The sequence below is a fragment of the Budorcas taxicolor genome, chromosome 17 (assembly GCF_023091745.1).
Source record: "Budorcas taxicolor isolate Tak-1 chromosome 17, Takin1.1, whole genome shotgun sequence".
In the NCBI taxonomy this organism is placed as follows: Eukaryota; Metazoa; Chordata; class Mammalia; order Artiodactyla; family Bovidae; genus Budorcas; species Budorcas taxicolor.
The window spans coordinates 63905754-63931779 of NC_068926.1; the positions used below are offsets into that span (position 1 = coordinate 63905754).

Consider the following 26026-nt stretch of genomic DNA (forward strand, 5'->3'; position numbering starts at 1 on the left):
TCAAATTAACGCTGACCAAAATGACCAACAGAAAATCATCCTGGTTGGCCCCACTGAGCTCTGCCTCAAGCCTTCAACATGAATGAGAGTCCTCCTGCTCGCCGACAATGACAGCTCTGCGGTAATGAGACCCCGGGTTCCAGAACACCACCCTCTGGGAAGCTGGAGGAGCATTCACATCACAGAAGTCCTAGGACCCCCCGAGATGTCGGCCACACATTTGAGAAAGGAAGGGATCCAGGCACATAGGAGTGAGGGGGCTCACGTGGCTCCTGTCCTCCCGTTGACACACAGTTCATCCCAGCTCCCGACGCAGGTTAAGAACCCAGGGCTCCTTTACACTTAATCTCCAGTAGGCAGTGATGTAGCCTTTCTTTCTTGCCATTTAGAGTTTGTGGTACTGGGTTTTATTATAAAAGAGATCTGTCTGGTCTTTGTCCCATTGCAGTGTCTCAGCTCCCCAAACCTGTGTGATTTCCCAAGTGATTAGAGCAACAGGGGCCTCTTTTGTTAATGCTCTTAGTTTTTGCTCCTGAAATAGCTTCCAAGCGATACAGGTGAAACGGGTGTCTTTTTAAAAATTTATTTCCATTGTGGTTTATTGCATGAAGGTGAATGTAGTTCTCTGTGCTGACCTTGCTGTTTATCGATTTTAAATACAGTTTTATATGCCGATCCACACTCCTGTTTTATCCCCCGACCTTCTTTTCCCTGGGTATCGTTTATTATTCATGACAAACCCCTTTCAACTACACCATCACCTAACAAGTGATATTTGGAAAGCCCCTCAATAACCTAAGGATGGGAACTGGTCGCCAGGGAAACCAGTCTTGAAATTAGAGAGTTGGAAGTCACAGCCCCACTGCTTTGGAGGGGAGAAGGGCTGGAGGTGGAATGAATGACCCTTGGCTAATGAGTTTATCAATCATGTCTGTGTAATGAAGCCTCCATGAAACCCCCCAAAGCATGCAATTTGGAGATCTTCTGGGTACACCTGGAACAGCTTCCTCCCCTCTCCCACATACCTTGCCCTGTTCATCTCTGCTACCCTTGTTCCTGAGTTATATCCTTTTGTAATAAACTGGTAATCCAGTAAGTAAAATATTGGGTTGGTGAAACACTCAGGCTTTTCCATAAGAAGTTACGGAAGAATCCTAATGAACTTTTTGACCAACCCTCTATTTTTCTTGATTCTTTGAACTGCTCTAGAATAATGAATCAAACCCAAGACAGGGGTCATGAGAACTTTCAGAAACTCAGGTGACAAACATCCCTTGTGATTGGCTTCTGAGGGGAGGACGGCCTTGGAGGACTGAGCCCCCCACCTGTGGGACACGACACCCCCCCAGGGAGCTGACAGACGTGAGTTTCATTGCAGGACACCCAGCTAGCTGGTGTGTGTGTTGGAAGGTTCTGAGTGAGTGAAGTGTTGAGAGTGGAGGAGACACACAGGAGAGCATTTTCTTTACAAAACTGCATTTCAATTGAGTGGACGAAAGTATCTGCTAATAAATCTACATAAACTCCTGAAGGATGAACCTCCAGGCTCAAGATGGAGACGAACCGCTGCGTAAAACACTGTGACCGCGATTTCCGGGACACTCACCTCCCTAACTTGTACTCCTCAGGTTTGTAGCCAATGTACTTGATCAGCCGCTCTACGCCCTCTTCTGGAGGCCCGTGCCAGTGCGGCCAGGTGTCTGGGCACAAGGACTTATACCTGGGGAGAGGACGGGCACATTTAGAAAGCTCCCGGGTTGGGAAGATCCCCTGGAGGAGGACATGGCAACCCACTCCACTCTTCTTGGCTGGGAAATCCCATGGACAGAGGAGCCTGGCGGGCTACAGTCCCTGGGGCTACAAACAGTAGAACACAACTAAGCGACTGAGCGTGCACACACACACGCACACACCTTCCCTGAGCTCCCCTAGAGATCTGCTTTGCTCTTCTGGGCATGCCAACCACTCAGAGGGGACTTCACACCGAAGCCTCCTAGAAGCATCACTCCAGTCTCTGCCCCTGTCCTCAGATGGCCTTCTCCCCTGTGTCCCTCTGTGAGTCTCTCTCTGTTGCAAGAACCCTCTCATTGGACTTAGGGTCCACCCTAATTCAGTGTGATTTCATCTCAATCTTTATATTGACAGCATCACGAAGACCCTATTTCTGATAAGAATCACATTCTGAGGATCCAAGTGGATGTCAATTTGGGACAGGAGGACACTGCTCATCAGAGGTTTATATTAGCAGGTAGATAAATTATTAAAATAGCAGTAGGGGAAGAGATTGTTACTTAATAAATGCATATAAACAGATATTATCAAGACACAAGGCTTCTGGGAGAAAATTCAGCAAGATCCTCGGTAGAGAAAGGGATTCCCAGGTGGCACTAGTGATAAAGAATCTGCCTGCCAGGCAGGATATGCAAGAAAGCCGGGTTCCTTCCCTGGGTCAGGAAGATCCCCTAGAGTAGGAAGTGGTAACCCACTCCAGTGTTCTTGCCAGCAGAATCCTGTGGACAGGTGCCTGGTGGGCTACAGTCCCTGGGGCTACAAAGAGCTGGACGTGGCTGAGCAACTGAGCATCACCATTGGCAGAGAAAAATCTGATATTAAACGAAGACTGAAAAATAAACATCCCAAAATGCTGAAATTTCAGAGTGCAGTATCTTGACGTAAGTGGGATAATGCAAGGAATTGGATTTAAAGTGTAACCTATGCCTGTGCTTTTTATAATTATGAAAAAGCTGTACTTCAGAGACTTCCCTGGGGGTCCAGTGGCTAAGACTCTGCACTTCCAGTGCAGGGGGTCACGTATTCTATCCCCGATCAGGGAACTAAGATCCCACCTGCTCTGAGGCATGCCCCCCCCAAAAAAAAGTTCAAAAGAAATTGAATGTTAAGTTAAAATATGGAATTAACAATATTCAACCATGTTATCCTACAAAAACAACCATTTTATTATGCTTCTCTTGAAAGGGTAAAAATGTGTTGTTTGCACACACAACAAGGAGCCCAACTGATGCACAAGCAATTTGGGCCGTGGTGGTAGTGGTGGATATATCATTAAATCCTTACCAAATCCTTGAGAGCAGCTTAATCCCCGTGTTGCACGTGAGCAATTAGGTCACGGGGGAAGAGGAAGATCGGGGGTTCCCACCCAAGAATCTGTGGCTCCAATGCCCACCTTCTTACCACTATCCCTGCGTCTTAATTTTTTTTTTTTAACACTTGCGTCTCTTGACAGCCCATGAGGCCAAGGGGATTGCTCCCAGAATGACCCGCAATAAACCAGCAGCCCTGGGAACAGACTTCCCCAGCCAAGTTCAGACTCCAGGGGTGTGTGGCCCACATCTGCCCTCTGGTGGCAAGTCTGTGCATTGGCCCTTGTACTTCCTAGATTCCGAAGAAGTACTGTTGCTGCTGCTGCTGCTGAGTCGCTTCAGTCGTGTCGGACTCGGTGCGACCCCAGTGACGGCAGCCCACCAGGCTCCCCCGTCCCTCGGATTCTCCAGGCAAGAACACTGGAGTGGGTTGCCATTTCCTTCTCCAATGCATGAAAGTGAAAAGTGAAAGGGAAGTCGCTCAGTCGTGTCTGACTCCTAGTGACCCCATGGACTGCAGCCCACCAGGCTCCTCCATCCATGGGATTTGCCAGGCAAGAGTACTGGAGTGGGGTGCCATTGCCTTCTCCGAAAAGAAGTACTGGGTTGGCCAAAAAGCTCATTCAGGTTTTGGGAAACCCAAATGAACTTTTTGGCCAACCCAACGCATTAGTGGTTTAGCGAAATGAAGGGAAGGTGGTAAACCAAGTCAGCTTCCTATTCTCTGGAATGCCATCACTGTCACAGCTTCAGCAGGTAAGAACCAAATGAATTCCCTGGGGGGATGACCTTTTATTCATCGCTGCTCACTTCATCGGCTTAAGATCCACAAAACAAACTTTACCTTTGCAAGAAATGCTCGTACTTCCGTCGGTAGGCGAAGCCAGCCCGTCTCACTCGCAGGTGCTCCATCAGCCCCAGGTACTTGACCTGATGCCTGATAAGGAAGTCGTCGAACTTGCCTTTGGAAACACAGAAGGAGGAGTGATGATAAAGGAGCCCATGGGCGTGTTTCATCTAAGACAAGACCAGAGGCTACACGCTGACGCTCTCTGGAGTAGGTCTAGCCACAGATATGTCCTGTTAGGTTCTAAGTGTGTTTCTTTTAATGGGGGGTGGGGGTGGGGCTAACAGGAAAACCTGAACTTCTGGTTTCTCTTGAAAAACCATGATGGGACTTCCCTGGTGGTCCAGGGGTTAGGATGTCACCTTCCAGGGCAGAGGGTGCAGATTCCATCCCTAGTCAGGGTCTTAAGATCCCACATGCCTTGTGGCCAAAAGAACCAATACAGAAAACAAATATTGTAACAAATCCAATGAAGACTTAAAAAAAAAAATCTTAAGAAAAGCCATAAGATCTGGTCATTCTGGACCTAGACTCTCATGTGGCAATAAGTGCCCTGTAGACAGGGTGTGCCTGCTGCAATTTGCCACGTCCCCTCCATTCCCTATTGCCTCACAGCCAGCCTGCTTCCCTCATTTGCTCTTCCTGCCTGGCTGCTGTAAGCCTTTGACTGCATGACCTTATTGTGAGAGCATGGCGCAGGTTCAGCAAATACCCCAGGCCTAGACCATCTGGAAACGGAGAAGGCGATGGCATCCCACTCCAGTACTCTTGCCTGGAAAATCCCATGGACGGAGGAGCCTGGTGGGCTGCAGTCCATGGGGTTGCAAAGAGTCGGACATGACTGAGTGACTTCCCTTTCACTTTTCACTTTCATGCATTGGAGAAGGAAATGGCAACCCACTCCAGTGTTCTTGCCTGGAGAATCCGAGGGACGGGGGAGCCTGGTGGGCTGCCGTCTATGGGGTCACACAGAGTCGGACACGACTGAAGTAACTTAGCAGCAGCAGACCATCTGGAAAACTGTGCACTGGCTGGAAAGAAGCAGGGTGGCTTCCCCTCGCCACTGAGATCTGCCGGGCTCAGCTTCGTTGGCCCCAAAACTGGCCAGGCTCTGAGCCATGCTCACAGGGCCCACAAAAGTCACCTTCCTTCCTATTCATTTACCTTCTATTTCTTTAATATGTTTTTTTAAAGCATTCTTTTTTGAAAATGTTATTTTTGGCTGTGCAAGGTCTTCACTGCCATGCAGGCTTTTTCTTGAGTTGTAGTTAGCTGCCGTGCACGGGCTTCACGCTGCAGTGGCTTCTGTGGCGGAGGACAGGCTCCAGGGCTCAGAGCCCCCCGCTCCAGAGCGCAGGCTCAGTGGACGTGCTGCACGGGTTTAGCTGCTCTGCAGCCTGTGGGATCTTCCGGATCCGGGACCAAACCTGTGTCTCCTGCATCGGCAGGCAGGTTCTTTACCACTGAGCCACCAGGGAAGCCCCGTTTACCTTCTGTTATTAAATACCGATGACAAGCAGCAAGCCTGTGCTGGTTTTTAGGACTTTACCCCGCTACCATCTTGGTTTTCCTCCCGGCCTCCCTTCCCTCAGCTCAGGGTTCCCACGATTCTCAACTCACTGGGTTCTTTCCTCTCATTGGGCTTGATGCAACGGATGTACGAAGGTTCCTTGGAGATGAGAATTTCCAGAAGGCTGCTCAGACTGTTTTTAAACTGAGTCCCCACCTGCAGGGAGACAGAATGAGCTGACCATACAGCGTTGCTCCCCGTTTATACAGAGAAGGCTGGCTCAAGGCGGAGACTGGTCTTTCAGACCCGAACTCTTAACAGACCAATTCTAGTGGGCTGGCCAAAAGGTCACTCGGGCATGGTACCGCCAAACCGGAATGAACTTTCTTGGCCAACCCAGTACTTGCTACCTGTCACGAGCTGTTTTGCCAATGAAGAGAAGGGTTTGGGTGTTCTGGCACGAGAAGCCCGACCTCCGTCTGGTGCAGTGGAGGCTGGACAAACATGGTCCCAGGATGGTTTTGTCACTCAGTGAATACGAAGCAAGCGCCTTGCAGGAGCCAGCATTACCGCTGAGCCAGTCTCCTTGTTACCAAGCTTCCTTGATGAGACGACGCTCGTTATTGTAGTTTCTTTCTTTGATGGGTAATAGCTTCCTATAGACTGTAAACCCCACAAGGAGAGGAGGACCCCTATCTGTTTGGTTGTAACCTGGATTCCCCTGTGCCCAGCACAGCACCTGGCACACAGTAGGTGTTCAATGAATGTCTGCCAATGAACACACTGGTTGCTAACCTTGGAAAATATGTATTTAGTAAAACTTGTTAGAGAAGGATATTTCCAGAAAAAGGAATGGACAGCTTACAAAATACAGTTAAGTGAAGTGATTGCACTTTGGTGCAAATTGGGTGGTTTCTGCTGCCTTTCCAATTTTGCACAGGCACCCCCCCAACCACACACACACTCACTGTTGGTGCCCTTCTCCGGTTCTCTAACTCGGCCACCAGGAAGCATTCCTTCAGGATTCTGTTTTTGGACCTGCATAGCACCTGTAGGCAAAGAGAAGTGACCACCACACTTGCTGCTTCAGAAATCACGAAGGGCTCTTCAGGAAAGTTCACATCGGTGTGTCTGTGACGGACCAGAGCTGTTTTGCCTTGGGAGCACTTGAAAAGAGGACAGAAAAGGGACTTCCCTAGTGGTCCAGTGGTTAAGACTCAGCACCTCCACTGCAGAGGGCGAGGGTTTGAACCTGGGTGGGGAACTAGGATCCCTCATGCCGTGTGTTGTGCGGCCAAAAAATGAAAACAAAGGTGATTTTGAATTGTCTGTTCTGGCCATGAAGTACTGGAATTCTAATAGAATACATCAAAGAGAAAGATCCAGAAGGCCAAACCTCCCAAATCAGTATTCTGAGTGATATCTCATAACCTTCAAAAATACACAGTTAACTTTCAGACTTACTTCTTTCAGATGTCTGTAGAGGAGATCATTGTTCTTTTCCAAGAATCCTGTAAAACATTGAAAAAAAAAAACCTCCTGAATCAATGGCTTTGATTAAAAATATAATTCCATACTGATTGCAAAGGGAAATCCTAAAAATGATCTCTTCATTAAGAGTTTCCCAGACTGGGCAATAATGACATTTGGGGCTGGGTCATTCTTGTTCTTGGGTGTCTGTCCTGGGCGCTGTTAAGATACATAATGTAAAATTTACTATTTAAACTATTTGTAAGTGTGCGTTCAGTAGCATTTCGTGAATTTACATTGTTGCACAAGCATCACCACCATCCATCTCTAAAACTCTTCTTTTTCCCCTGGTGGAAATTCTGTACGGGTTAAGCACTAATTCCCCATGCCTCGCTGCCTGAAACCCTTGATAACCACTGTTCTACTTTTTGTCCTTATGGATTGGACTGCACACCTCACGTAAGTGGAATTCTTTTATATTTCTTTTTCTGTCTGGCTTATTTCACTTAGCATCATGTTTTCAAGGTTCATCCACATAGTAGCAGGTGTCAGAATTCTTGCCTTTTTAAGCCTGAAATATGTCCCGTTGTAAGGACAGAGCACATTTCGTGTGTCTATTCATCCATTGATGGACACTTGGGTGCTTCCACCTTTTGGCTACTGTGAATAAATCTCCTGTGTACATGGGTGTTCAGATACCTGTTCACATTCCTGCTTTCAGTTCTTTTGGATATCTACCCAGAGGTAGTCAAAATAAACTTTTGATGACCTTAGCAAAGCCACTTCTGAAAAACTTATCCTAGGCATATAAGGTGGAGAAGGCAATGGCACCCCACTCCAGTACTCTTGCCTGGAACATCCCATGGTTGGAGGAGCCTGGTAGGCTGCAGTCCATGGGGTCGCTAGGAGTCGGACATCACTAAGCGACTTCACTTTCATGCATTGGAGAGGGAAATGGCAACCCACTCCAGTATTCTTGCCTGGAGAATCCCAGGGACAGGAGAGCCTGGTGGGCTGCCGTCTATGGGGTCGCACAGAGTTGGGAAGTGACTTAGCAGCAGCAGCAGCAGGCATATAAGGAGCACAGGCTGGCTAACTGAAATATACAAAGATGTCAAACACAGAGGACAAGAGACAAAGCTGGAAACAACCACACGCCTTCAGACAGGTGGCGGGACACAGCCCCGTGGGGCGTGCATGTAGCTTTTCAGAAGAAATGTGGAGGAATCTGCCACTATGGAGAGTGAATGCAGGTCTGGAGGCAAAAGGCCTGGGTCTGACCTCCAGCTCTGCCACTTAATAGCTGAGTGACCTCAGGCAAGTTACTTCACATCTCTGAGCTCACTGCCTCATAGATTAAAAGGGGACCAATAATGCTGCCCACCTCCCTGAGTTCTGTGAGTTTTAAACAAGAAACAGAGGTAAAGCATTTGGGACAGGACCTGGTCCATAGAAAGTGCTCAATGGACGTTAGCTGGAGTCCAAATCGTCGCCAATATCTACTAAATGAAAAATGCAAAGGAGATAACACAAAATAGCCATCTGTATTGTTTAGATGTGTATTTGTGCTCTTTAGATATGTGGGCATACACGTCCCCACGTATGTAATTATATGCATAAGATATTTTTATTTTCCAGTTGATTCTTGTGGTTACCTAAAGGAGAGACTAGGAGTAAAAGGGGTTTTTAGGTTTCCTTCTGTACCTTTCTGTATTGTGAGCAATTTCTAGCCTTACATGTGTATTGGTGAGTCACTAAGTCATGTCCAACTCATTTTGACCCCATGGCACCCACCAGGCACCTCTGTCCATGGGATCTCCCAGGCAAAAACACTGGAGTGGGTTGCCATTTCCTTCTTCAGGAGATTTTCCTGACCCAGGGACTGAACCCTCATCTCCTGCATCGGCAGGTGGATTTTTTTTTTTTTTTTTTTTTTTACCACTGAGCCACCAAGCAAACCCTACCTTTCTATTACTTTATTCTTTAAACAAAAATCAGTAGGTTATCTAGTTAAAGAGATTTGTCCTATTTAACATTTTTTTCCTTCTTGGGCTCCCTTGTGGCTCAGCTGGTAAAGAACCTGCCTGAAATGCAGGAGACCTGGGTTAGATCCCTGGGTTGGGAAGATCCCCTGGAGAAGGGAAAGGCTAGCCACTCCAGTATTCTGGCCTGGAGAATTCCATGGACTGTATAGTCCATGGGGTCACAGTCGGACACGACTGAGTGACTTTCACTTTTCTTTTTTATACCTCTACATATTTAAGGGAAAAAACCCCCTAATACATGGTATTTTATTTTTTTAAACTTTTTAGTGAAATAAATTTATGTAGAAGTAAACATTATCTAGAACCTAAAGCAGAGGTGACAAAAGAAAATGTATTTAAAATGTGTTGCAAAAATGTTCACAGCAGCATTATTCATGAAAGCAAAATAGTGGAAACGACCCCCATGCACATAACTGATGAAGGGATACGCAACATGTGGTGTAACCATGCAGTGAAATCTTATTTGGCAATTAAAAAATAGTAACAGCAGGCATGAACCGTGAAAACATTATCCTAAGTAATAGAGAACAAAGTGGCCTTTATCAAAGTTAAGAACTTCTGGGCTTTGAAGGATGCCATCAAGACAGTGAAAAAAATAACTCACAGACTGGAGAAAATACTTGCAAACCATTAATTTGATAAGGGACTTGTAGCTAGAACATAAAGAACCATACGACTCAATACTAATAACTAAAACAATTTTTAAAATGCGTAAAGGATCGCAACAAACATTTCTCCAAGGAAGAAATGCTAATGGCCAATAAGCACAAGGAAAAATGCTCCACATCACTAAGCATTAGAAAAATGCACATCCAAACCACCACTTCACACCCACTAGGATAGCTGGAATCACAAGACAGACCATGCCAAGCTTTGGTGAGGAAATAGGGAAACTGAGGCCCCCACACTGCTGGTAGGAAAACAAAATGGTGCAGCCACTTTGGAAAACCAGTCTGGCAGGTACTCAAGAAATTAAGAATAGAGTTATCACAGGACCCAGCAACTCCACACCCAGGTATTTACCCGAGAGAAAGGGTGACATGCGGCCACACAAACACAGTCATGTTGACAGCAGCATCATTCATAACAGCCAACAAGTGCAAAGACCCAACGCCCACCCGCTGAGGAGTGAACTGACAAAGGGCAGCGTAGCCGCACGGTGGAACGCCATCTGGCACTTAGGAGCGAGGATACGGATGGACCCGGGGAACATTATTCTAAGGGAAGGAAGCCAGACACGAAAGCCCACATGCTGTGTAAGTCCATTCTTAGGAAATGTCCAGAACAGGCAAATCTCCAGACAGAAAGTTGACTGGTTTGTTGCCCAGGGCTCTGGAAGATGGGCTAGGGGAAAACGGGGAGTGCCTGCTAACATGTATAGGGGTTCTTTTTGGGGTGATGGTGTGATTCTGAAATAGAATGTGGTGACAGGTGCCTAAGTGCACAGTGAATACACTAAACACGTGTCAATTGCACACTTTAAATGAGTGAAACAGAGGCTATGTGAATCATCTCAGGAAAGTAGTTATATATAAAATTACCACATTTTATAATACTTAAATATTTTTTTGATGTGGAACATTTTAAAAGACTTTATTGAATTTGTTACAATATTGCTTCTTTTTTAAAATTTTTCCTATATTGCTTCTGTTTTACGTTTTGGTTGTTTGGCTGCGATTCATGAGGGATCTTAGCTCCCAACCATGCTTGCGTTTAAGGCATAGTTAACCACTGGATCACCAGGGAAGTCCCTAAAACACTTCTGAAATGCCGTGATGGCAGTGGGGCTAGGGAACTTTTGAGATGGATATGCAGCGTGTTTAGAGTGGACTCGGGGGCACCTGCATGGCTGTGACCTATGACCTTTACCCCACAGACACTCACCCCTGGTGCAGTACGTGACCTCTCCCGCATAGTGGAAGAGCCGAAACTCCATCCAGCCAATCTTCTTTCTGCCCTTTGGACCTGCCAGCTTCCGGCTATAGCAGGACAGAAATAGACAGGGGCTGAACCTTCCTACCTCACGGCAACAAAATGCACCAATGTATAAAGCAAAAGCTGTTTAGGATTGTGATGATCAGCTGAAGGTCAGCACTGAAATCTATTTCAACTATTTCTTCCAGCCACAGACCAAGGTCTCACTAAAATTAGACCCTTCCTTCTCACGAGCTCTGAGGGATGAAAAACGTACATGAGCCACACAAACACACTTATTTGTACAATGAAATAAGGTTCATTTTTCTTGGTGATGACTCAAAACGGATTTTGCTACTTTACATTTTTATGACATGGAGAGACTAAGATATTCACAAAACATTGTTTTTCAGATTCAGGTGATTTACAGTTTTTTACAACTGTTCTTGAAAAGCATATACAAGTATATTGATAGCACTCATATCTGAAGTGCACAGCTCAATGAATTTTTGCAAACCGAATTCTCCTGTGTAAATAATACCAGAGCAAAAGACAGAACGTTTCTGGTCCCTGAGAACCCCCCACCTTGAGCCCTCTCCAGGTGCAGTCTGACATCTAACAGAACAGGAATGGCAACCCACTCCAGTACTCTTGCCTTGAGAATCCCAGGGATGGGGGAGCCTGGGGCTGCTGTCTCTGGGGTCGCACAGAGTCGGACACGACTGAAGCGACTTAGCAGCAGCAGTACTCTAGGGAAGGGGAACCATACAGTGTGTGCTCTTGCGTGTCTGATTTCTCTTGATTACATGTTTTTGTGATTTATCTACATCACTGCCTGTATTTAGATTGTTCGTTCTCCTGGCCATATATTAACCCAATCTGTAAAGATGTTACAGTTTATTTTTCCAATCTTTTCTTAAAAGTTTATTTATTTATTCTTGGCTGCGCTGGGTCTTTGTTGCTGCTCAGACCTTTCTCTAGCTGTGGAGAGTGGGGACTACTCTCTTGTTGCGGAGCATGGGCTCCAGGGCTTCAGCAGTTGCAGTTCCCAGGCTCTAAAGCAAAGGCTCAGTAGTTGTGGCGCGTGAGCTTCGTTGCTGCAAGGCATGTGGGATCTTCCTGGACCAGGGATCAAACCTGTGTCTCCTGAATTGGGAGGCAGATTCCTTCCCACTGAGCCACCAGGAAAGTCCTCTTTTTCCAATCTTGATTCATATACTTATCCAATTCCACTCACTTATCCTTTCAATACTATATAGGTTTGATAAAGCCACTACCATATATTGAATGTTTGCCATGACCAGGAATTACACTAGGCGATTTACATGGTCATTTACAATGCTCTATGGCAGACATATTAGTTATCCCAGGGATGGAGGAGTCCGGTGGGCTGCCGTCTGTGGGGTCACACAGAGTCGGACACAACTGAAGCGACTTAGCAGCAGCAGCAGTAGAAAGGGAAACTCAAACTCAGGAGTACTTACTGCTTGCCTAAAGTCATGTGTCTATTAAGTGTCTGAGCTGGGATTCAAAACCAGGTCCCTGCAACTCCAGAGCACATGCCCTTAAATTCTCTCCTCCTCGTCTCAGAGTGCATTCCAATTCTAGGTGACTTCCTGGGACTCTAAATGCTCTGTGTCTTCATCTGTGGGGAGGTGATGTGGGTACACACACATGTAATGATTCACCAAGTTGCACACTTCACATCTACACACATCACTGCCTGTGTTTTACACCTGAATTTTTTTGACTGTTTCATGCATGTGGACATGCCCGAAATGAAATGATGATAAATAAAGATACAAAATCTTAAAAAAAGAATTCTACTTGGAATTTGCATGAGCTTGACCCCTACCAATGAAAGTTGTGCAGCTGGTGTATCATCATGCTATTTCTATGTGTGAATTAGTAGCTGGGCCTTTCTATGTATGAATTAGTCCAGTGGTCAAGACTCTGAGCTCCCAGTACAAAGCGCATGGATTTGATCTCTGGTTGAGGAACTAAGATGCTGCACAGCACAGCCAAAACCAAATTAGTAGTATCTATACTATTGGGGAGCTATACTACGGGGGCTACCCTTGTGACTTAGCTGGTAAAGAATCTGCCTGCAATGCGGAAGACCTGGGTTTGATCCCTGGGTTAGGAAGATCCCCTGGAGAAGTGAAAGAATACCCACTCCAGTATTCTGGCCTGGAGAATTCCATGGACTATACAATGGCACCCCATTCCAGTACACTTGCCTGGAAAATCCCATGGACAGAGGAGCCTGGGAGGCTGCAGTCCTTGGGGTCGCTAGGAGTCGGACATGACTGAGCGACTTCACTTTCACTTTTCACTTTCATGCATTAGAGAAGGAAATAGCAATCCACTCCAGTGTTCTTGCCCTGGAATCCCAGGGACGGGGGAGCCTGGTGGGCTGCCGTCTCTGGGGTCACACAGAGTCGGACACGACTGAAGTGACTTAGCAGCAGTAGCGGCAGCATACAGTCCATGGGGTCACAAAGAGTGAGACACGACTGAGCAAATTTCACTTTCACTTTCATACTATTGGCGAGAACTGTCCACATACCTAAGAAAATGGATGTACAGTTGACCGTTGAACAACATGGGGCTTAGGGATTCCACACAGTCAACAAATTGTGTGTAGCTCATAGTTGGCCTTCTGTATCCATGGATTCAACCAACAGGGGATGGGGTCACGTAGTACTTACAGCATTTACTATTGAGAAGAAAAACCCAAGTATAAGTGGATCGGCACAGTTCAAACCAGTATTGTTCAAAGGTCAACTATACAGGGGACTTCCCTGGTGATCCAGGGGCTCAGACTCCATGCTTCTAATGGAGGAGATCCAGGCTCAATCCCTGGTCCAGGAACAAGATCCCACAGGCTATAACAAAAGAGTTTGCGCGCTGCCACTAAAGACCCTGTATGGCATGACTAAGACCCAGCACAGCCATATACACACACACTAGAAGTCAACTCCACAACTACATGAGCCTCCCCCATGCAACAGCCTGGCAAATGAGAGACCTACGTTTCAAAGTGTGCGTGCTTTCCCACTTTCTCCTCCAACCTCTCCAGGAAACTCAAGTCTGTAGCAGGACCAGGACGAACACATTCTTCATCCTTCAAAACAGATAGAGAAGTTTCCGGTCACAGCACCACACTCCATCAATTCCAAGTTTAAATGCTCCCAGCAGCTGTGGCAAAATGTAGTGGATTGAACCATATCATCTTGTGCGCAAGTCTGGGTCAACATTTCCAGGGGGAAGAAGGGGTAATCATCTTATCAAATCTGATTAGGGAACCATGGAACCAGAGGGACTGGAAACTCCATGAAAAGTCAGCTCTCCCACCTATCTGATGTCTATTTCCAAAGACTTCCCAGGGACACTTCGCAGCTTCCACAACCAGCTGAGACACCAGCTGGCCAACAACATACCCTTTTTAATGAGGAGCAAAGCCTTCAGAAAAAGCAAGCCATAAAACTAGTTAAGTCTAACCTTCCCCAGTCCACAAGCTGTTTTTCCTTTCTATGTTGGGTCCTCAACAGTGATAACATTTAATTGACCATCTTGAAAAAAAAAAATGAACCGAAAGAATTCCATGGTGGTTCAGCGGCTAGAACTCTGTGCTTCCACTGCAGGGGAGTGGGTTCAATCCCTGGTCAGGGAACTAAGATCCTCCATGCCAAGTAGCATGGCCAAAAAACAGAAGCAGAGACCGTCCTTCTACACCCACCACTTGCAGACCCATAATATGGAACAAGACTGAGAAATAGAGCTTAAAAAATAATGAATCAAAATTGACATATACACCCTACTTTATTTAAAACAGACCATCAACAAAGACCTACTGTTTAGTACAGGGCACTCTGCTCAATATTCTGTAATAACCTGAATGGGGAAAGAATGTGAAAAAGAATTGACACATGTATATATGTAACTGAATCACTTTCTGTACAACTGAAACAAGCGCTACAGTCCAATATAAAATACTTTTTTAAATGAATCAACCCTGTAGCTTTTATCAAAACAAGAAAACTGGGTTCAGCTTGGTGAGACAATTCTTACAAAGCAACATTTTTATGCTCTCTGAATCCATCTATGGCAAACCATCGATGAATTTGAATAAGAGGGGAAAGCTCAGTCTAAAACTTGGAGCGAAAATTCAGCAAAAGAGTTCAACTTGCATCCTTCAATAATACAGTGGATTTCACTCGTAACTCTTTGTAAGCCTGGGGAAAAGATCTTCTGAGAATTGAGGATACCTTGGAATGAGCCCCAAGTCAATGTTAATTTTCTCACCAGAATGGAAATGATTCCTCTGTGTCTCTCTTCTACCAAATCACAGATGATCTTGTTGTTGAAATATTGAATTGGTTCCCACTAAAATGACAATGAGGAAAAAGAATTCTCCAGGAAGGATTAAAATTGAGCATCAAATATATTTCTTTTAAATTGATTGTCCAACTTTTCTTTTCCAAATCTGATTTTTTTTAATCTCTAACATTTCAAAAAGAATACTTGCTGAATATCAAAATAATTTCCCAGGAAACAAGCAGAGAAGGAGTGAAAAAATAATTCTTAGTACTCATCAGGAAAAACCTCCAATGAAATGATATTTCTCACGGAAATGTCTTTTGCTCGGTTAAGAAATCAAATGAGGAGAAAACATTGAAACATTTACCTCTATACCTTCCATTTCATATTCTGCCTGTTCCGCTTTTAGGGTTCTCTCAATTAATAGTTGCTGGAGTTTCTCATTGCAGTAATTTATACAGAACTGTTCAAAACTGGAGGTGCAAAAGATTTAAGTAACTAAAGCTACGTGAGTAGACCAAGTTTTTCAAAAAAATTATATTTACTCATTTTTAAGGATGCTTTTTCCATACAGAAAACTGAAGTCCTTATTAAACAAATAATTTAATAAACTGATAAGAAGAGTCAAAGTAAAAGACATTTGCATTTTTAATGGTTATTCTGGTTCTGGAAAAGTTTATGAGGCAGGGGCTATGCAAACCTGGAGAATTTCTAGCAACAGGAAAATGAGTTTCAATAACATCAGAAATGTCATAAACCAGACTTGACCTTAAAGGAAAACAAAGAACCAATGGATCACAATGAAATCAAACAAACTCACCCATTCTTGTCAAAGACTTCAAACCCATAGATATCCAGCAATCCAATCACAGTTTTCCCAGTAAAGTCCTAGTGAAAGTAACACACACCATTAATCATTGAGATTATTTACTTTGTAACACTCAATATCTGGCAACTGCCCCTGAATCTGGGATGTGGCTTTCAGAAGAAACAGGGTGGAGATAATTTTCCCAGCCTGCCTCCTCCGGCCTGCAGCCTCCCTAGGTCCCATCCCTGCTTTCATATTCATCGTCAGAGAGACTGACCTTCCCCTTCTGGTTCACTTCCTTGCTTCAGCCCTCCTCAGCCCCCTAAGCCCACATTCAGTCCAAAAAAATAGCGAGATAGAAAGAGGAAGAGAAGAGGAAGGGAAAGAAAAAGAGAGATGGAGAGAGGGAGGGAGGGAAGGAGGAAGGAAGGGAGCTATTGACAGCGGGAAGATATGTTCACCTAGGAGAGAGGGCAGGTATTTTGGATCATTTTCAACAGAGGGCCAAGTGCTGTCAGGCAAGAATGGCTATTTAAAAAGAATATGACTGTTCTTAAGGGACACTATGTAGCATTCTGTATGATGCGCTGAGTCAATGTATCCAAATCCATCCTTTGCACATTTCCTCCATGAGTCTCACCGCATCCATGCACCCCCGTTGCCCTCATATCATAGCCTCAACTTCCAGCTTTGCATCAGCTCCCTTTTAAATTTTTTAAATGTTTATTTATTTTTTAATATAAATTTATTTATTTTAATTGGAGGCTAATTACTTTACAATATTGTATTGGTTTTGCCATACATCAACATGAATCCACCATGGGTATACACATGTTCCCTATCCTGAACCCCCCTCCCTCCTCCCTCCCTGTACCATCCCTCTGGGTCATCCCAGTGCACCAGCCCCAAGCATCCTGTATCATGCATCGAACCTGGACTGGTGATTTGTTTCATATATGATATTATACATGTTTCAATGCCATTCTCCCGAATCATCCCACCCTTCCCTTTTTAATTTAAATAATTCTGCTTAAAAAGGAAATATGTCCTTAGGGTGAGTTCAAAGGACCTGTCTTTTTTTTTTCTTATACACATTAAAATATACTACTGTTAAAATGAAAAGGTTCTGTGTACACTTCAAATGCTGTGCATCCCAGACTTGGGGACACACTGACAAGATCATTTGTCAGTGGACTTTTGAGAGCCTACTGTGTGCTAGAGACTGGGAATGTAGACATGAAAAGACAGTATCTCTGCCCACCAGGAGCTTACGTTCAATTCTCACAAATTCTTTAAAGGTGTTGGTTATAAAACATGGCCATGTTAAAGAGCACAAGGCACACAATATGCGTGGACCAACCTTGTTCACTAAGGAGGAATTGATTTTGTTGACCAGCCAAGTGAATGTTCGCCCATAAACAGCCTTTGCCATTGCATCTCTAGCATAGGCAGAGAGATCTAATGTCAATGGGCATATCACCTGAGAAGAACAACAGGTACATCATTACAGAGGTTAAAGAATTTTTAAAGCCCCCAGAGTTTTCAACCCAGGCTTTAAAGATGACTGGGGGAGAGGGGTGGTCTTCCCTGACGGTCCAGGGGCTTAGACTGTGCTCCCAATGCAGGGGACCCAGGTTCGATCCCTGGTCAGGGAACTAGACCCCACATGCTGCAGTGAAGACCTGGCACAGCCAAATAAATAAATAAAGATGACTAGAGAAGGATACTTGATGGGGGAAGAACCTCCCGCCTGTGCTGTTCCTTGAGTGCCAGGCACTGTGCTGAGATACAGCCTCATCCAAGACAAACAGTTTCAGCCTCTGTGGGCTCATATTTGGCAGAGGGCACTCAACAAGCCAGGGCTTCCCAGGTGACACTACTGGTAAAGAACCTGCCAGCCAGTGCTGTAGACACAAGAGACGCAGGTTCAGCCCCTGGGTTGGGAAGATCCCCTGGAGGAGGTCACGGCAGCCCACTCCAGTACTCTTGCCCGGAGAATCCCATGGACAGGGGAGCCCGGCGGGCTACAGGCCATGGGGTCACAAAGAGTCGGACACGACTGAGTGGCTGAGCACAGCACAACATCTAACAAGTCACACCAAGAAGCATCGCGGAGCTCTGAAGCTGAAAGTGACAAGCGCGATACGGAGATGCACATGGCGCTTTAGGGCCGGGAAGGGATGAGCAGGGGAGGGTCTCTGAGGAAGTGATCCCTGGGAACTGAAGGCTGGGAAGGATTTAACTAGGTGAAGCACACGGAAGGGTGTTGCAGCAGAGGAAGAGTATATGCAAAGACCCCATGGAGGGAAGGCGGGGCAAGCACGAAGCACCAAGAGCTCACGAGGGTGGGAGGTCAAGGGATGGGGGAGGTGGAGGCCGGAGATGCAGACAGAAGCTGGACCACACAGGACCTGGCAGGCAGGATTCAGGAGTCTGGTCTCTCCTGGGGCCACCACCCTACTGGCAGCAGCAGCGGGGAGGGTGGGCACATTCCCCCCCAGAACCATTTTTACCTCCTCTGTTTTGGCTTCAATCTTTCTGTGCGTGAGAGCTTCCAGAAGGACCCATGGGTCGACCCCTAGAAGCTGAATAAATGGAAAACAAAATGCCTTTCAGCAACCCAACTTGACTCCCTAGTAAAAAGTCGGTGGTGTCTCCAGGCTCAGGTTCATCTTTCCCATCTGCTAATCGTGTTCTGGTGCAACACAGACCATACCTGTGCAAAGCACAGCTCATGTGTGGTCTTTCAACCGACTGGCTTTTACTCGCTCCCTTGCCCACCTCCTAACCAGTGTCAAGTGGGAGAATGAGATGGTAGCCTCCTGGGACATGGGCACCTGGCTGTCTTGCTCTCCTCCCCCGCCCCTCCATCTCTGACAGGGTCTGGGGCCTCTCCTGCCCGCCACCCTCACTCTCCCGACGTGGACCGTCACCTTGGCGATCCATTTGATCTCGTGAGTGTCTGGTACAGACGCACAGCCTTGCTGGTTCTCTTCAAAACAAATATTCCCCAGGTGCAGGACACTGGCAATAATTCCAAAGAGATTCTAGGAACGTGGGAAGTGGTGAGGAGGGCAGGGAGAGAAGACGGCGGCCGCCTGATTGATAAACGGCATCACAAGTGGTACCTGGGGGAGACCTGCCCCCCGCTGCACCCCTAATTCCAGACTGGAGATCACAGATCCTTCCCCAGAAATTGGCCCTGTGGGCTCTTAGCCACTTCTGATATTAAGGGAAGAGGGAAGGAACTTCAGTGGAGGGCAGGATGCTCCCTCACTTATGTCCAGCATGGAACACCACTACTCTGGTATCTCCCTTTGTCCCCTGCCAATAAGCCATCCAGTGTTCAAATGCCATGGCCCCAGATACACACATACACACATAAATTTTTCTTAAATTGTATTCTGGTCCTTGAAAGGGCAACAGTTTCACAGTCCTCCTCAACCCCGCCAAAAAGACAAAAGATGTAAACACAAAATGTTTATAAATCCTACCATTTGGTCCAACTTGTTCCAATATAAAAGCATAAATAAATGCTATTCCTAGCATGCTAGGGGATTAAATATTTGAGACTGGGTTTGAGAGGAAGAAGAAACATGACTTCCTGCTGGTACCCAATACTGGGGAAATATGGGGCTGCTGGATAAAATGCAGAATGCCCAGCTAACATTTGAATTTCAAATAAGCAATGCCTAATGTTTAATTCTTTTTAGTTAAAAAAAAATTTATTGGAGTAAAGATGCTTTACAATGTTGTGTTAGTAAGCAATGTCTAATTTTTTTTAGCATGAAGCTTGTCCCACGCAATGTTGGGACATACTTCTACTAAAAACCGAGCCAGTGTTTATCTGAAATTCAATGCACCTAGGTATCCTGTATCTTTATTTGCTCACTCTGGCAACTCTGTGTCATCACCAAGAAGCCAGGATGGTTTCCTCAACCCCAAGCCTGACCACAGGGAGCTCCACCCTCGAGGGGCTCATACCTCAAGATCATCTTCAGTAAAATCGATGACAGAAAAGGCATTGGAAACAGTTTTCCAGTCATTCTTGTCATTAACAGACGACTCTTTGGCACAGCGACCCTGTTGACACAGCATTGGGCTGCTTAACAGCATTTTCATAAGGACAGTTAGGTGTCAAAACTTTTCTCTGCGAGCATTAAAAAGCTAGTTCTATAATGTTCTGAGCTGTGAAAAAATAGGTTTTATTCTACTTGTCTAGCACCTGATGATTTGCCAACTGCAGCTTTTTTCAAATTTGGGATTTTGTTTAAAAAAATCTGTTCTGCGAAAATTTTCAAAGATACATATCAGTGGTATATCTTTTTGTGTGTATGGTTTTTAAAGTAGGCTTTCTTGCCATTTTTGCTGAACAAATTGAAGACATTGATCTCAATAGATATCTACCAAAACATACCGTAAATGACAGTGTTTAAATTCAAGAAAACAATCTTGATACACTTAGGAACCAGCATCAAAAACTTCAAGGCAGGATTAGATAGAAGGAGAGCTTCCCTGAAGGAAATAAAAGTTTGTATCTAGAGAAATACAGATGATACAGGAGGTGTGATAAGACTTTTCCCACTAAGTCCAGAAGTTGTCTTTTAAATAAGTAACAGACTACCAGTGTCACAATTTAAAGGGAAAATCTTCTACATGAGGGTTTGTTTTATTTTTTTACTATTATTTTGCTTTTGTAGTACAGATTTTTCCCGATTACCTGAAGATTCATCATTTTAAAAGAGTTCCTTGTTGCACGGCAAAAACAAAGGTGTCATACCATGAAAATATTCACCAGTGAACTGGAATGTTAAGTCTGCAACTTCCCAAATATCCCTCCCACACAACCAGCACCATGGACTCCCTCCCCTTCAAGGACAGGGCTAGTTTAAGTCAGACCTTAAAGAACACCTAGAGGTTTAGAAACAGTGCCAATATACTGCAAAGCACGGGCACCAAGGTTGCCAAAGTCACAGAAGATCGTGAAATCAATCAAAATAGTACTGGTGAAATGCCTGAGCCATTTCCAAAGGCACTGTGGCATCAGGATCCGGTAATGCAGCCATGAGAAAGTTACTGAACATCCCACAGAACTAACACCGCCCCTGCCCCACCCCACCGCGAAAGGGGCACCAGAGACAGGTTATGGTCCTTCTAACCTGTGAGAGGTATTTATACAGCTGGGGGTCTCGCTCCAGTCCCAGGTAAGCAAGGAGCTCCTCTTCTCCACCCTCTAGCAGCTGGTAGAAGATATGGAAATTCCGCTCGCCCTGATTCTGATAGACAACTCGAGACTTTTCTATCAGGTAACTGATGATATGCCCGCCTACAGGAATGCCCTTCAAAAAAGAACAAAAAATCCAGCCAAGACAATAATCAAGGCCACTCTCTTACTGGTGTCTTCTGATGAACTGAAATTTTGAGTCTGAATCAGCTTGATCTATCCATCTTCTAAGATTCACCTTTTCTGGGTTCCATTCCTAACCCCCCCAAGGTGAAGATATTTTCTGTTTTCATTTAGAATCAATTGTTTTACCATCCATGTTTAGGACTATGATACATCATGATTTAATTTTTGTATATGGAGTGAAACAGAGGCCAAAGTTCTCTTTATCCATATGGATATCCAGTTGACCACCATTTATTGGAAAGACAATTTTATCGATACTGAATCTCAGTGGTGCTTTGGTCATAAGTCTGGTGACCATATAGGTAAGGAGAGTTGGGCTACTTCTAGCCTCTGTTCTGGGCCATCAGCCTCTTAATGTCAATATATTCTTATGCCAATACTAATTATTATTGTCTTAATTATTGTTTTAAATAATATATTCAATGAAGATTTGTATTCCATAACATACATTGAACACTTGCCAATCAATGAGAAAAAATTACCCAATTAAAAATGAGCAAAAGACTTTAATATACAAGAGGGTCTTTAAGGGACCAATGAGCAAAACTTCATTAAAATTGCTGCTGCAGTTGCTAAGTCACCTCAGTCGTGTCCAACTCTGTGCGACCCCGTAGATGGCAGCCTACCAGAGAAACCACTATTTGCCACCAGAATGCCTAAGATTTAAAGGACTGACAATACCAAATGTTGGCAAGGGCGTGGAGAAACTGGAACTCAGTTATAACATCGCTGGTAAGAATCCAGCAGGGCAACTTCTGGGTATACAGCCGGCATAAATGAGTGCTTACATCTCCTAAAAGAGGTACTAGAATGTTCAGAGCACTGCTTGCAATAGCTAGCCCCAGACTGGAAACAGCCCAAATGTCCATCACAGAGAACAGGTAAACAGTGATAAAAGTCGAGCAATCAAAAAATGAACAACTCCACGCAGCAACACAGTCGAATCTTACAAGACGCGCTGATTCAGAGAGGCCAAACATGAAATAGAACAACTATATAATTCCATTTTTTCTGAAGCTCAAGAACCAGCGAAATGAGTCTGTGATTATAGATGCCAGAACAGTGATAACTATTGGGAAGCGGGGGGCAGATATTTGTCTGAGATGGGTAGGAGAAATTTCGAGGCGTTAGAAACGTTAATATCTTGAGATGAGTGGCGGTTACACAGGTAGATTCAAATGGAAAAATTTATTGAGCTGGGGCCATGAGCTGTGTCCTTTTTAGTATGTGTTGGATTCTTTAAAAAGCTTAAAAATATGTATGCTATTAAAATATTCTCAGTCTGTGCATGCATGACCAGAAACTCATGTTCCAGCCTCTGGGAAATCCTTAATCTGTCTGTCTTCATCACTATCCTAAATGCTCAGCCAGCTACTGTCCTCTAGTCTAAGGTGTCACTTGGAATTACATGTCCCTGAGAACGCTGCCTACCCCTCCTACTTGCATGCTGCTGCTAAGCCACTTCAGTCGTGTCCGACTCTGTGTGACCCCATTGACGGCAGCCCACCAGGCTCCCCCGTCCCTGGGATTCTCCAGGCAAGAGCACTGCATGAGCCCCCATTTAAACTCTGTGTACAATTCGTTATGTTTCTTCTCTGGCTCCTTCCATACTACAACAGTGGAGCTGAGTCGTTGGGACAGAGGCTGTATGGTCCACAAAGCCCAAGACCCTATCCATGGAAGTTTGCCAGCTCACGTCATATAATCATGTACGCCTCAGCAATAGAGTGTGTACTCTGGAATCTTCTCAAGCTTTGTAAGAAATGGCATCTCACTGACATCTAGTACATTCTCACGACCTGTCTAGGTTGCATGCCGCTGGCACTCACATGCTCTCGCTTTCATAAAATGTCTCATCGTGTGAGCACCCCACAATTGGGCCCTTCTCCTGTTGGTGGGCATTCGATCCTGGCCAGATACGTGGTTCTTTCCAGCCCCTTTACCTTCACAAGCAGTGCTGTTGAGGCCATGCTCACCTATCTGTAGGAATATTTCCAGGAGTGGAATGGCTCCACCTTAGATTATGTGATTTCAGCACCCCAAGATGATACAGTTTTCCAAATGGGTTTGCCCAACGTACACCCCTTCCACCAGCTGTGTGTTGGAATTCCTCATGATCTACACCTTTGCCAACACCTGGTATCACCAGACTTCTTCATTTTTGCCCACATACTAATATGATATGTCATCAGGGTCTTTATTGGCATTTCCTAAAACTATTGCTAACCCTCAATTTTTCAAATATTTGAGCCAAGAAGAAAACCCTTCCTTTCTTAAGGTGCCTTGAGTTGACTTTCTGTTGCTCTCAAAGTTAAGGGGTCCCCAGGAAGCCGTAATAGGAACATCAATGTACCTTAAAGTCGAATTGTATGTCCATGTATTTTCCAAATCTGCTGGAGTTGTCATTCCGGAGTGTTTTGGCATTTCCAAAAGCCTTGGAACACAAAGGGAGAGGACGCTGAACCCATCTGTCTTTCGCTGACACTGAAGCTCTCCTGTTCATAGAATTCCTGACCCTGAATGACAAGCTCATTGGAGGAGAGAAGGGGGGGTCCAAGAATGGAAGCCACTTTATCTGCTAAGAAGAAATCACTATTTACAGAGCATTTGATGCAAAATAACGGGGTTGGACACAGAGAAAAGAAGGGGAAAATATCTTCTCTCTAGAATCCATTCTAGGAATAGATTAGAAACGGCGCAAGAAGTTGGGGCTTCCCTAGTGGCTCAGCGGTAAAGAATCTGCCTGCAATGCAGGAGTGGCAGGAGATGCAGGTTCGGTCCCTGAGTCTGGAAGACCCTTTGGAGGAGGGCATGGCAACCCACTCCAGTATTCTTGCCTGGAGAATCCCACGGACAGAGGAGACTGGTGGGTTGCAAAGAGTCGGACACAACTGTAGCGACTTAGCACACATGCAAGGAGAGCTAGATAGGGCCCTAGGCTCTGGCTGTTACAGAAGGCATCCCTGCTGGCCCCCATCAGCAGACATCTTCCTATAGTATAGATGTACATTGTTCAGCCCAAAGGTCTACTGGGAAAATCCCTTCGACCATAAATGCCTTTTACACAAAGAGCAACAAAAACACAGGAGAAAATAACATATTCAGAATCATCCAACAAGTCAGAGAATTACAGTAGTAAAAACAATAATCAGGATGATTTTAATTAATAAAAATATTAATGAATAATAGCATATTGTTTTAGTGCTTACCAACTCTGCTGTGTGCTTTTTATGCATGGTGGTTTAGCCAATAAGTCGTGTCTGACTCTTGAGACCCCATGGACTGTAGCCTGCCAGGCTCCTCTGTCCATGGGATTCTCCAGGCAACAATACTAAGTGGGTGCCATTTCCTTCTCCATTGGGTCTTCCCAACCCAGGGATCGAACCTGGGTCTCCTGCACTGCAGGCAGATTCTTTACCAACTGAGCTACAAATCACATTTTTTTTTCCTTTGGCATTCATCTTGTTTAATCCTCAAAACCTCCTAAGAGGCAGGTACTATGAGTAGGCCCACTTTCCAGATGGGGAACTGGCTCCAGGATATGAATGATATGCAGAAGCTTGCTGGTACGTGATCACCCTGGGCTTAGTCTCCATGCCTGCTGGACTTCAAGGTCACACCCTTCACCACGATACAGTAAGTCCCCTACGCATGAACAAGTTCTGTTCCAAAAGCATGTTTGTAAGCCCAACGAAGTTAGTCTAGGGACCCAACTAACACAATTAACTATATACTAATAATATAGTAAGTCCCCTGTGTACGAAGCTTCGAGGTGTGAGCTTTCAAAGATGCAAACACGCGTTTGCGTGTCCAGTCGCGTAAGTTAGTGCGCGTCTCACGTGCAGCCTGCCCTCCACCTCCTGCTGCTGCTGATCCTTCAGCTCTACCATGTCCCACCTCCGCTCCCCCCACCAGTCAGGAACTCCTCCTGCCTGTTCACTCGATGCCAGCCCCTGGATGCCAGCTGCTGCACTACTGTCCTTTTCAAGGTACTGTACTATAAGGCTAAAAATGTTTATTTATGTATTATTTGTGTGAAAAGCATTATAAGCCTATTACAGCACAGTACCGTATAGCTGATTGTGTTGGTCGGGTACCTAGGCTAACTTTGTTGGACTTAAAAACAAACGGGACTTTAGAACACTCTATCAGAATGCAGTTCATTCATATGTAAGGGACTGATTATACTACCCATGTGATCTGTTCTCTTCTTAACCCCCAGACCTGCCCATTTTGACCGACCCACCCAAGCAGCGGCCCTTCTTACTTAATGACTCCCTGGAACCCCCCTTTCTAGGTCCTTAAAGATCACTTACCTCCAGTACTGGGTTGGAGAACAGCAGTCTGTCACGGGCTACCTGCAGTGACTCGGTCATCGGGCAGGTCACTGCAAAATACTGGAGGATCTTCTTGGAGGCCTCTGTTTTCCCTGCCCCGCTCTCTCCAGAAATGAGGATGGAGTGGTTATTTAGCTCAGAACACATCATGCGGTAAGCGTTGTCCGCTATGGCAAAGCTGGAGAAGGGGTGAGACAGAGACGGAAGGAGTAGGGCCTTCCCTGGCGGTCCAGTGGTTAAGACTCTGAGCTCCCAATGCAG

The 26026-nt window shown here is 45.4% G+C and overlaps 1 protein-coding gene across 1 annotated transcript in view; it reads right to left on the reverse strand.

Annotated features, from left to right (window-relative positions):
* Nucleotides 1-26026, reverse strand: part of MYO1H (myosin IH) — a 42425-nt gene that overhangs the window by 13508 nt on the left and 2891 nt on the right. The window contains exons 3-19 of the mRNA XM_052654468.1: nucleotides 25745-25943; nucleotides 23782-23862; nucleotides 21178-21357; nucleotides 20003-20101; nucleotides 18952-19065; nucleotides 18532-18603; nucleotides 17379-17498; nucleotides 16031-16098; nucleotides 15578-15683; nucleotides 15196-15276; nucleotides 13923-14014; nucleotides 10858-10952; nucleotides 6923-6969; nucleotides 6427-6507; nucleotides 5569-5674; nucleotides 3946-4063; nucleotides 1607-1720 (exon numbers count right to left, since the gene is read on the reverse strand). Of these exons, the coding sequence (XP_052510428.1) occupies nucleotides 1607-1720; nucleotides 3946-4063; nucleotides 5569-5674; nucleotides 6427-6507; nucleotides 6923-6969; nucleotides 10858-10952; nucleotides 13923-14014; nucleotides 15196-15276; nucleotides 15578-15683; nucleotides 16031-16098; nucleotides 17379-17498; nucleotides 18532-18603; nucleotides 18952-19065; nucleotides 20003-20101; nucleotides 21178-21357; nucleotides 23782-23862; nucleotides 25745-25943 (1773 nt within the window). The remainder of the gene's footprint in view (nucleotides 1-1606; nucleotides 1721-3945; nucleotides 4064-5568; nucleotides 5675-6426; nucleotides 6508-6922; nucleotides 6970-10857; nucleotides 10953-13922; nucleotides 14015-15195; nucleotides 15277-15577; nucleotides 15684-16030; nucleotides 16099-17378; nucleotides 17499-18531; nucleotides 18604-18951; nucleotides 19066-20002; nucleotides 20102-21177; nucleotides 21358-23781; nucleotides 23863-25744; nucleotides 25944-26026) is intronic.